Source organism: Pseudophryne corroboree, chromosome 1 (assembly GCF_028390025.1).
Source record: "Pseudophryne corroboree isolate aPseCor3 chromosome 1, aPseCor3.hap2, whole genome shotgun sequence".
Lineage (NCBI taxonomy): Eukaryota > Metazoa > Chordata > Amphibia > Anura > Myobatrachidae > Pseudophryne > Pseudophryne corroboree.
This window is the reverse complement of record NC_086444.1, coordinates 635,001,372-635,014,474: the sequence shown is the minus strand read 5'-3', so window position 1 is coordinate 635,014,474 and position 13,103 is coordinate 635,001,372. Positions and strand designations below refer to the sequence as shown.

The 13,103-nt window shown below is 49.9% G+C and overlaps 1 protein-coding gene across 3 annotated transcripts in view; it reads right to left on the bottom strand.

The window, feature by feature from the left end:
• Positions 1-13,103, bottom strand: part of YJEFN3 (YjeF N-terminal domain containing 3) — a 282,286-nt gene that overhangs the window by 44,338 nt on the left and 224,845 nt on the right. For all 3 annotated transcript variants that reach the window (XM_063914572.1, XM_063914573.1, XM_063914571.1), the window contains exon 3: positions 12,510-12,620. In XM_063914572.1, coding sequence (XP_063770642.1) covers positions 12,510-12,620 — 111 coding nt within the window. The remainder of the gene's footprint in view (positions 1-12,509; positions 12,621-13,103) is intronic.

Below are 13,103 nucleotides of genomic sequence, written 5' to 3'. Positions count from 1 at the left end.
TCCGAACTGATCACTACAGTGCATTAAATGACAATGTATACTCTACCGTACAGTGGGCCTGATACAAAGTTGTATGACATTGTAAAGCCGCAGGGGAGTGACTGTGCAATACCATGCAGCTAATATGCTTACGTACACCGCCTGTCTGCTTCCATGATCCACTGCTGCGTCTGATGACGCACCATAGGATCGTTCTGCGGGACCATCGTTCATCTGACTAACCTTCAGTTATCCTGCACCCAATCCCTAATCCTGCACCTGCTTTCCACACATACACTACCCCTAATCCTGCACCCAATCCCTGCACACACTACCCCTAACCCTGCACCCAATCCCTGCACACACTACCCCTAATCCTGCACCCATACCTGTACACACTACCCCTAATCCTGCACCCAATCCCTGCACACACTACCCCTAATCCTGCACCCAATCCCTGCACACACTACCCCTAATCCTGCACCCAATCCCTGAACACACTACCCCTAACCCTGCACCCAATCCCTGCACACACTACCCCTAATCCTGCACCCAATCCCTGCACACACTACCCCTAACCCTGCACACACTACCCCTAATCCTGCACCCAATCCCTGAACACACTACTCCTAATCCTGCACCCAATCCCTGCACACACTACCCCTAATCCTGCACCCAATCCCTGCACACACTACCCCTAATCCTGCACCCAATCCCTGAACACACTACCCCTAACCCTGCACCCAATCCCTGCACACACTACCCCTAATCCTGCACCCAATCCCTGCACACACTACCCCTAACCCTGCACACACTACCCCTAATCCTGCACCCAATCCCTGAACACACTACCCCTAATCCTGCACCCAATCCCTGCACACACTACCCCTAATCCCGCACTCAATCCCTGCACACACTACACCTAATCCTGTACCTGCTTCCCACACACACACTACCCCTAACCCTGCACCTGCTTCCCACACACATTACCCCTAATCCTGCACTCAATCTCTGCACACACTACCCCATATCCTGTACCTGCTTCCCTCACACACACTACCCCTAATGCTGCCCCTAATCCCTGCACACACTACCCCTAACCCTGCACCCTCTCCCTGCACACACTGCCCCTAACCCTGCACCCTCTCCCTGCACACACTGCCCCTAACCCTGCACCCTCTCCCTGCACACACTACCCCTAACCCTGCACCCAATACCTGCACACACTGCCCCTAACCCTGCACCCTCTCCCTGCACACACTGCCCCTACCCTGCACCCTCTCCCTGCACACACTGCCCCTAACCCTGCACCCTCTCCCTGTACACACTATCCCTAACCCTGCACCCTCTCCCTGCACACACTACCCCTAACCCTGCACCCTCTCCCTGCACACACTGCCCCTAACCCTGCACCCTCTCCCTGCACACACTGCCCCTAACCCTGCACCCTCTCCCTGCACACACTGCCCCTAACCCTGCACCCTCTCCCTGCACACACTACCCCTAACCCTGCACCCAATACCTGCACACACTGCCCCTAACCCTGCACCCTCTCCCTGCACACACTGCCCCTACCCTGCACCCTCTCCCTGCACACACTGCCCCTAACCCTGCACCCTCTCCCTGTACACACTATCCCTAACCCTGCACCCTCTCCCTGCACACACTGCCCCTAACCCTGCACCCTCTCCCTGCACACACTGCCCCTACCCTGCACCCTCTCCCTGCACCCTCTGCCCCTACCCTGCACCCTCTCCCTGCACACACTGCCCCTAACCCTGCACCCGCTCCCTGCACACACTGCCCCTACCCTGCACCCTCTCCCTGCACACACTGCCCCTAACCCTGCACCCTCTCCCTGCACACACTGCCCCTAACCCTGCACCCTCTCCCTGCACACACTATCCCTAACCCTGCACCCTCTCCCTGCACACACTGCCCCTAACCCTGCACCCACTGCCCCTACCCTGCACCCTCTCCCTGCACACACTGCCCCTAACCGTGCACCCTCTCCCTGCACACACTACCCCTAACCCTGCACCCTCTCCCTGCACACACTACCCCTAACCCTGCACCCTCTCCCTGCACACACTGCCCCTACCCTGCACCCTCTCCCTGCACACACTATCTCTAACCCTGCACCCTCTCCCTGCACACACTACCCCTAACCCTGCACCCTCTCCCTGCACACACTACCCCTAACCCTGCACCCTCTCCCTGCACACACTGCCCCTAACCCTGCACCCTCTCCCTGCACACACTACCCCTAACCCTGCACCCTCTCCCTGCACACACTGCCCCTAACCCTGCACCCTCTCCCTGCACACACTGCCCCTAACCCTGCACCCTCTCCCTGCACACACTGCCCCTAACCCTGCACCCTCTCCCTGCACACACTACCCCTAACCCTGCACCCTCACCTTGCACACACTGCCCCTAACCCTGCACCCTCTCTCTGCACACACTACCCCTAACCCTGCACCCTCTCCCTGCACACACTACCCCTAACCCTGCACCCTCTCCCTGCACACACTACCCCTAACCCTGCACCCTCTCCCTGCACACACTGCCCCTAACCCTGCACCCTCTCTCCCTGCACACACTGCCCCTAACCCTGCACCCTCTCCCAGCACACACTACCCCTAACCCTGCACCCTCTCCCTGCACGCACTGCCCCTAACCCTGCACCCTCTCCCTGCACACACTACCCCTAACCCTGCACCCAATCCCTGCACACACTACCCCTAACCCTGCACCCTCTCCCTGCACACACTGCCCCTAACCCTGCACCCTCTCCCTGCACACACTACCCCTAACCCTGCACCCTCTCCCTGCACACACTGCCCCTAACCCTGCACCCTCTCCCTGCACACACTACCCCTAACCCTGCACCCTCTCCCTGCACACACTGCCCCTAACCCTGCACCCTCTCCCTGCACACACTGCCCCTAACCCTGCACCCAATCCCTGCACACACTGCCCCTAACCCTGCACCCTCTCCCTGCACACACTGCCCCTAACCCTGCACCCTCTCCCTGCACACACTACCCCTAACCCTGCACCCTCTCCCTGCACACACTGCCCCTAACCCTGCACCCTCTCCCTGCACACACTACCCCTAACCCTGCACCCTCTCCCTGCACACACTACCCCTAACCCTGCACCCTCTCCCTGCACACACTGCCCCTAACCCTGCACCCTCTCCCTGCACACAAAAACTCTTTCCCTGCACCCGATTCCCACACACACGACCCCTAACCTGGCCGGGGGTGTATTAATGAGCAGTGGTGGCACTGTCACCTATGTAATCTGTGGGGATGGGTCCTGGGTGACAAGGACGCTATCAGGGGGGCTGCCGTGTCACTAATATATAGTCAGTACCTCACTCCTGCTGCCGCCGCCCCCCACCGCTTGCTTTACAGTACACAAACCCACAGCAAACAGTCCCCTTGTGTGATTTGGCCACCTATGCAGGACAGTGTATGGCCGTATGACAGATTGCATTGCTTTTAATTGTGTCCTACAGGGCTTCTGTAGGCCACATGGTAAGAGAGCCCACGCAGCAGCGTACACTGGACCACCAGGGCCCTTTTGCAATGGAATAGGGGGCCGACGGCACTCAGTGATAGCGCAGCCTGGGGGCACCTCTGACCAGCCTGCCACTGGAATGGACTAACTGAGGGTTCTAGGTCGGAGGGCACGGAGATGGGTGCAGTGGGCTGGTTGGGGAGGGAAGGCAGGGAGACACTGGTCTGGGAGTATGGAGACACTGGGATGGGGATTAGAAATGGACACTGAGCTGGAGAAGGGGCAGACACTGGATGGGAGCACTGACCTGCTGCTGTTTTCTGCCTGCACCAGTGCTCTCAGGGCTTTACATGGCTTTACCCCTCTGCTAGTGCTTTCATGGCAATGCAACCCCACCACCACCACCACCACCACCACTTCCTGAACCAGGGTACCGCAGGACTTCCCTCCTCCTGCCCTGCGGTCCCAGCTAATACAAATGGCACCTTTTGTGTAGGACCCGACATCATGGGCTTCAGCCACTAGGTCACGCCCCCTTGTCATAGTCCCCTTCCCCCTGTCTTCCCGGTGACCGACACATGACATTACTGGGAGGCGGAGCTTAAATACACACTAAACATCACTACGAGGTGGATCTTAAGTACAGGGGGCGGGGCTCAATCCGGGAATTTTATAACAGTGCACTATATGACATGTGCATCGGTGTCCCCCCTCTCTCAAATCCGTACTTGAAGGGTGTTAATGCTGGAGGGGACAGGTCCGGCGCTGCAGACTGTAGTAGAAGGAAATGTGTTTTTCCTATCTACAGCAGCATGGACATGAATGCTGTGGGCCTATTTTGTAGAGTGGGCCTGGAGCTGCAGCTCCATGAGCCCCATTGTTAATCTGGCCCTGCTTGCCGTAATACACGGTTATTTGAGCAGCTGAACATCACAGTGATGTCTGTTGGCACATCAAGGATAAATTCCCCCAAAATACACCTAATTTGATATTTGCATACAGTATGATTGGGTAAATATTAGAGATGAGCGCCTGAAATTTTTCGGGTTTTGTGTTTTGGTTTTGGGTTCGGTTCCGCGGCCGTGTTTTGGGTTCGAACGCGTTTTGGCAAAACCTCACCGAATTTTTTTTGTCGGATTCGGGTGTGTTTTGGATTCGGGTGTTTTTTTCAAAAAACACTAAAAAACAGCTTAAATCATAGAATTTGGGGGTCATTTTGATCCCAAAGTATTATTAACCTCAAAAACCATAATTTACACTCATTTTCAGTCTATTCTGAATACCTCACACCTCACAATATTATTTTTAGTCCTAAAATTTGCACCGAGGTCGCTGTGTGAGTAAGATAAGCGACCCTAGTGGCCGACACAAACACCGGGCCCATCTAGGAGTGGCACTGCAGTGTCACGCAGGATGTCCCTTCCAAAAAACCCTCCCCAAACAGCACATGACGCAAAGAAAAAAAGAGGCGCAATGAGGTAGCTGTGTGAGTAAGATTAGCGACCCTAGTGGCCGACACAAACACCGGGCCCATCTAGGAGTGGCACTGCAGTGTCACGCAGGATGGCCCTTCCAAAAAACCCTCCCCAAACAGCACATGACGCAAAGAAAAAAAGAGGCGCAATGAGGTAGCTGACTGTGTGAGTAAGATTAGCGACCCTAGTGGCCGACACAAACACCGGGCACATCTAGGAGTGGCACTGCAGTGTCACGCAGGATGTCCCTTCCAAAAAACCCTCCCCAAACAGCACATGACGCAAAGAAAAAAAGAGGCGCAATGAGGTAGCTGTGTGAGTAAGATTAGCGACCCTAGTGGCCGACACAAACACCGGGCCCATCTAGGAGTGGCACTGCAGTGTCACGCAGGGTGTCCCTTCCAAAAAACCCACCCCAATCAGCACATGATGCAAAGAAAAAGAAAAGAAAAAAGAGGTGCAAGATGGAATTATCCTTGGGCCCTCCCACCCACCCTTATGTTGTATAAACAAAACAGGACATGCACACTTTAACCAACCCATCATTTCAGTGACAGGGTCTGCCACACGACTGTGACTGATATGACGGGTTGGTTTGGACCCCCCCCAAAAAAGAAGCAATTAATCTCTCCTTGCACAAACTGGCTCTACAGAGGCAAGATGTCCACCTCATCTTCACCCTCCGATATATCACCGTGTACATCCCCCTCCTCACAGATTATCAATTCGTCCCCACTGGAATCCACCATCTCAGCTCCCTGTGTACTTTGTGGAGGCAATTGCTGCTGGTCAATGTCTCCGCGGAGGAATTGATTATAATTCATTTTAATGAACATCATCTTCTCCACATTTTCTGGATGTAACCTCGTACGCCGATTGCTGACAAGGTGAGCGGCGGCACTAAACACTCTTTCGGAGTACACACTTGTGGGAGGGCAACTTAGGTAGAATAAAGCCAGTTTGTGCAAGGGCCTCCAAATTGCCTCTTTTTCCTGCCAGTATAAGTACGGACTGTGTGACGTGCCTACTTGGATGCGGTCACTCATATAATCCTCCACCATTCTATCAATGTTGAGAGAATCATATGCAGTGACAGTAGACGACATGTCCGTAATCGTTGTCAGGTCCTTCAGTCCGGACCAGATGTCAGCATCAGCAGTCGCTCCAGACTGCCCTGCATCACCGCCAGCGGGTGGGCTCGGAATTCTGAGCCTTTTCCTCGCACCCCCAGTTGCGGGAGAATGTGAAGGAGGAGATGTTGACAGGTCGCGTTCCGCTTGACTTGACAATTTTGTCACCAGCAGGTCTTTCAACCCCAGCAGACCTGTGTCTGCCGGAAAGAGAGATCCAAGGTAGGCTTTAAATCTAGGATCGAGCACGGTGGCCAAAATGTAGTGCTCTGATTTCAACAGATTGACCACCCGTGAATCCTTGTTAAGCGAATTAAGGGCTGCATCCACAAGTCCCACATGCCTAGCGGAATCGCTCCGTGTTAGCTCCTCCTTCAATGCCTCCAGCTTCTTCTGCAAAAGCCTGATGAGGGGAATGACCTGACTCAGGCTGGCAGTGTCTGAACTGACTTCACGTGTGGCAAGTTCAAAGGGCATCAGAACCTTGCACAACGTTGAAATCATTCTCCACTGCACTTGAGACAGGTGCATTCCACCTACTATATCGTGCTCAATTGTATAGGCTTGAATGGCCTTTTGCTGCTCCTCCAACCTCTGAAGCATATAGAGGGTTGAATTCCACCTCGTTACCACTTCTTGCTTCAGATGATGGCAGGGCAGGTTCAGTAGTTTTTGGTGGTGCTCCAGTTTTCTGTACGTGGTGCCTGTACGCCGAAAGTGTCCCGCAATTCTTCTGGCCACCGACAGCATCTCTTGCACGCCCCTGTCGTTTTTTAAAAAATTCTGCACCACCAAATTCAAGGTATGTGCAAAACATGGGACGTGCTGGAATTGGCCCAGATTTAATGCACACACAATATTGCTGGCGTTGTCCGATGCCACAAATCCACAGGAGAGTCCAATTGGGGTAAGCCATTCCGCGATGATCTTCCTCAGTTGCCGTAAGAGGTTTTCAGCTGTGTGCGTATTCTGGAAAGCGGTGATACAAAGCGTAGCCTGCCTAGGAAAGAGTTGGCGTTTGCGAGATGCTGCTACTGGTGCCGCCGCTGCTGTTCTTGCGGCGGGAGTCCATACATCTACCCAGTGGGCTGTCACAGTCATATAGTCCTGACCCTGCCCTGCTCCACTTGTCCACATGTCCGTGGTTAAGTGGACATTGGGTACAGCTGCATTTTTTAGGACACTGGTGACTCTTTTTCTGAGGTCTGTGTACATTTTCGGTATCGCCTGCCTAGAGAAATGGAACCTAGATGGTATTTGGTACCGGGGACACAGTACCTCCAACAAGTCTCTAGTTGGCTCTGCAGTAATGATGGATACCGGAACCACGTTTCTCACCACCCAGGATGCCAAGGCCTCAGTTATCCGCTTTGCAGTAGGATGACTGCTGTGATATTTCATCTTCCTCGCAAAGGACTGTTGAACAGTCAATTGCTTACTGGAAGTAGTACAAGTGGGCTTACGACTTCCCCTCTGGGATGACCATCGACTCCCAGCGGCAACAACAGCAGCGCCAGCAGCAGTAGGCGTTACACGCAAGGATGCATCGGAGGAATCCCAGGCAGGAGAGGACTCGTCAGACTTGCCAGTGACATGGCCTGCAGGACTATTGGCATTCCTGGGGAAGGAGGAAATTGACACTGAGGGAGTTGGTGGGGTGGTTTGCGTGAGCTTGGTTACAAGAGGAAGGGATTTACTGGTCAGTGGACTGCTTCCGCTGTCACCCAAAGTTTTTGAACTTGTCACTGACTTATTATGAATGCGCTGCAGGTGACGTATAAGGGAGGATGTTCCGAGGTGGTTAACGTCCTTACCCCTACTTATTACAGCTTGACAAAGGGAACACACGGCTTGACACCTGTTGTCCGCATTTGTGGTGAAATACCTCCACACCGAAGAGCTGATTTTTTTGGTATTTTCACCTGGCATGTCAACGGCCATATTCCTCCCACGGACAACAGGTGTCTCCCCGGGTGCCTGACTTAAACAAACCACCTCACCATCAGAATCCTCCTGGTCAATTTCCTCCCCAGCGCCAGCAACACCCATATCCTCCTCATCCTGGTGTACTTCAACACTGACATCTTCAATCTGACTATCAGGAACTGGACTGCGGGTGCTCCTTCCAGCACTTGCAGGGGGCATGCAAATAGTGGAAGGCGCATGCTCTTCACGTCCAGTGTTGGGAAGGTCAGGCATCGCAAACGACACAATTGGACTCTCCTTGTGGATTTGGGATTTCAAAGAACGCACAGTTCTTTGCGGTGCTTTTGCCAGCTTGAGTCTTTTCAGTTTTCTAGCGAGAGGCTGAGTGCTTCCATCCTCATGTGAAGCTGAACCACTAGCCATGAACATAGGCCAGGGCCTCAGCCGTTCCTTGCCACTCCGTGTGGTAAATGGCATATTGGCAAGTTTACGCTTCTCCTCCGACAATTTTATTTTAGGTTTTGGAGTCCTTTTTTTTCTGATATTTGGTGTTTTGGATTTGACATGCTCTGTACTATGACATTGGGCATCGGCCTTGGCAGACGACGTTGCTGGCATTTCATCGTCTCGGCCATGACTAGTGGCAGCAGCTTCAGCACGAGGTGGAAGTGGATCTTGATCTTTCCCTAATTTTGGAACCTCAACTTTTTTGTTCTCCATATTTTATAGGCAGAACTAAAAGGCACCTCAGGTAAACAATGGAGATGGATGGATTGGATACTAGTATACAATTATGGACGGACTGCCACGGTTAGGTGGTATAAAAAAACCACGGTTAGGTGGTATATATTATAATAATAATACAATTATGGATGGACGGACTGCCTGCCGACTGCCGACACAGAGGTAGCCACAGCCGTGAACTACCGCACTGTACACTGGTTGATAAAGAGATAGTAGTATACTCGTAACAATTAGGATGACACTATGATGGTATAAAGAATGAAAAAAAAACCACGGTTAGGTGGTAGGTATATAATAATAAATAATACAATTCTGGTCGGACGGACTGCCTGCCGTGTGCCGACACAGAGGTAGCCACAGCCGTGAACTACCGCACTGTACACTGGTTGATAAAGAGATAGTAGTATACTCGTAACAATTAGGATGACACTATGACGGTATAAAGAATGAAAAAAAAAACCACGGTTAGGTGGTAGGTATATAATAATAAATAATACAATTCTGGTCGGACGGACTGCCTGCCGTGTGCCGACACAGAGGTAGCCACAGCCGTGAACTACCGCACTGTACACTGGTTGATAAAGAGATAGTAGTATACTCGTAACAATTAGGATGACACTATGACGGTATAAAGAATGAAAAAAAAAACCACGGTTAGGTGGTAGGTATATAATAATAAATAATACAATTCTGGTCGGACGGACTGCCTGCCGTGTGCCGACACAGAGGTAGCCACAGCCGTGAACTACCGCACTATACACTGGTTGATAAAGAGATAGTAGTATACTCGTAACAATTAGGATGACACTATGACGGTATAAAGAATGAAAAAAAAAACCACGGTTAGGTGGTAGGTATATAATAATAAATAATACAATTCTGGTCGGACGGACTGCCTGCCGTGTGCCGACACAGAGGTAGCCACAGCCGTGAACTACCGCACTGTACACTGGTTGATAAAGAGATAGTAGTATACTCGTAACAATTAGGATGACACTATGACGGTATAAAGAATGAAAAAAAAACCACGGTTAGGTGGTAGGTATATAATAATAAATAATACAATTCTGGTCGGACGGACTGCCTGCCGTGTGCCGACACAGAGGTAGCCACAGCCGTGAACTACCGCACTGTACACTGGTTGATAAAGAGATAGTAGTATACTCGTAACAATTAGGATGACACTATGACGGTATAAAGAATGAAAAAAAAACCACGGTTAGGTGGTAGGTATATAATAATAAATAATACAATTCTGGTCGGACGGACTGCCTGCCGTGTGCCGACACAGAGGTAGCCACAGCCGTGAACTACCGCACTGTACACTGGTTGATAAAGAGATAGTAGTATACTCGTAACAATTAGGATGACACTATGACGGTATAAAGAATGAAAAAAAAAACCACGGTTAGGTGGTAGGTATATAATAATAAATAATACAATTCTGGTCGGACGGACTGCCTGCCGTGTGCCGACACAGAGGTAGCCACAGCCGTGAACTACCGCACTGTACACTGGTTGATAAAGAGATAGTAGTATACTCGTAACAATTAGGATGACACTATGACGGTATAAAGAATGAAAAAAAAACCACGGTTAGGTGGTAGGTATATAATAATAAATAATACAATTCTGGTCGGACGGACTGCCTGCCGTGTGCCGACACAGAGGTAGCCACAGCCGTGAACTACCGCACTGTACACTGGTTGATAAAGAGATAGTAGTATACTCGTAACAATTAGGATGACACTATGACGGTATAAAGAATGAAAAAAAAACCACGGTTAGGTGGTAGGTATATAATAATAAATAATACAATTCTGGTCGGACGGACTGCCTGCCGTGTGCCGACACAGAGGTAGCCACAGCCGTGAACTACCGCACTGTACACTGGTTGATAAAGAGATAGTAGTATACTCGTAACAATTAGGATGACACTATGACGGTATAAAGAATGAAAAAAAAACCACGGTTAGGTGGTAGGTATATAATAATAAATAATACAATTCTGGTCGGACGGACTGCCTGCCGTGTGCCGACACAGAGGTAGCCACAGCCGTGAACTACCGCACTGTACACTGGTTGATAAAGAGATAGTAGTATACTCGTAACAATTAGGATGACACTATGACGGTATAAAGAATGAAAAAAAAACCACGGTTAGGTGGTAGGTATATAATAATAAATAATACAATTCTGGTCGGACGGACTGCCTGCCGTGTGCCGACACAGAGGTAGCCACAGCCGTGAACTACCGCACTGTACACTGGTTGATAAAGAGATAGTAGTATACTCGTAACAATTAGGATGACACTATGACGGTATAAAGAATGAAAAAAAAACCACGGTTAGGTGGTAGGTATATAATAATAAATAATACAATTCTGGTCGGACGGACTGCCTGCCGTGTGCCGACACAGAGGTAGCCACAGCCGTGAACTACCGCACTGTACACTGGTTGATAAAGAGATAGTAGTATACTCGTAACAATTAGGATGACACTATGACGGTATAAAGAATGAAAAAAAAACCACGGTTAGGTGGTAGGTATATAATAATAAATAATACAATTCTGGTCGGACGGACTGCCTGCCGTGTGCCGACACAGAGGTAGCCACAGCCGTGAACTACCGCACTGTACACTGGTTGATAAAGAGATAGTAGTATACTCGTAACAATTAGGATGACACTATGACGGTATAAAGAATGAAAAAAAAACCACGGTTAGGTGGTAGGTATATAATAATAAATAATACAATTCTGGTCGGACGGACTGCCTGCCGTGTGCCGACACAGAGGTAGCCACAGCCGTGAACTACCGCACTGTACTGTGTCTGCTGCTAATATAGACTGGTTGATATTTAAAGAGATATTAGTAGTATACAACAATACTATACTGGTGGTCAGGCACTGGTCACCACTCCTGCAGCAAAAGTGTGCACTGTTAATTAATATAATTGTACTCCTGGCTCCTGCTAACAACCTGCAGTGCTCCCCAGTCTCCCCCACAATTAATTATAAGCTTTTAATTTATACATTGATGACTGTGCAGCACACTGGGCTGAGCTGAGTGCACACAGACTGAGTCACACTGTGTGACTGACTGTGCTGTGTATCGTTTTTTTTTTCAGGCAGAGAACGGATATAGCAGAGAGAAGTGAACGGATATATTATATTAAATAAAAGTTAACTAGCAACTGCACTGGTCACTGACTGTGGTAAACTAACTCTGTCTGCGACTCTGCACAATCTCTCTCTCTCTATCTAATCTATCTCTATTCTAATGGAGAGGACGCCAGACACGTCCTCTCCCTATCAATCTCAATGCACGAGTGAAAATGGCGGCGACGCGCGGCTCCTTATATAGAATCCGAGTCTCGCGATAGAATCCGAGCCTCGCGAGAATCCGACAGCGTCATGATGACGTTCGGGCGCGCTCGGGTTAACCGAGCAAGGCGGGAAGATCCGAGTCGCTCGGACCCGTGAAAAAAAACATGAAGTTCGGGCGGGTTCGGATTCCGAGGAACCGAACCCGCTCATCTCTAGTAAATATATGGGTGTACTTGGTTTTGGGAGAAACAGTGGCCCCTTTACATGAACACTTTAAGCTACAATTTTGTAATATTCGTGTGTCCTCTCCAAATCTACCCAACCTCAAATTGTGATCAGAAATAATATGTTGCCCATTATTGTCTAGTAACTTTACTTATTTTAAAATGCTACTTACAAAGATGCGCAGATTTCGGGCACACACCAGGCCAATAGCACCATTCTGTTCCGAACCACAAATAATCAAAACAGTTGGCTGTTTTTTAGGAAGTGTTTGCAATGGATAGACCTGTAAATGACAAGAGATCTGTGATCACACTTACACATAGCAGCACAGGAAAATGCTAGTTCTGTCTGTAACAGAAGGGGACACTAACAGATAAAAAATACTACAAATGCTAATAATAATAATAATAATAATAATAAGTATCTTAGTTGCTTGCTGCAATATGCGACAGGACATCATTCATGAAGTCCCAGGTTCATTTGTCAGAGATTTTACAAAGAGAATTCTGGGAGATCCCTTAAAGAAACTATGCTATATGAAACAATGATAATAAATTAGACTGCAACATTAAAGGGGGGATTCAGTTAGTCGCAGGACTTACTGTGGGTTTTTAGCTGCTGGGTGCAAACAGAAATCCCGGTTAAGTGCATTATCAAGATTAGTTGGGGGGTTACTGCACTTAACCCGGAATCTATGCCTTACCCCGCATTAGCAGAGGCTTACCACAGGATATAGGGCTTACTGTGGAATATGACTGAATAACTC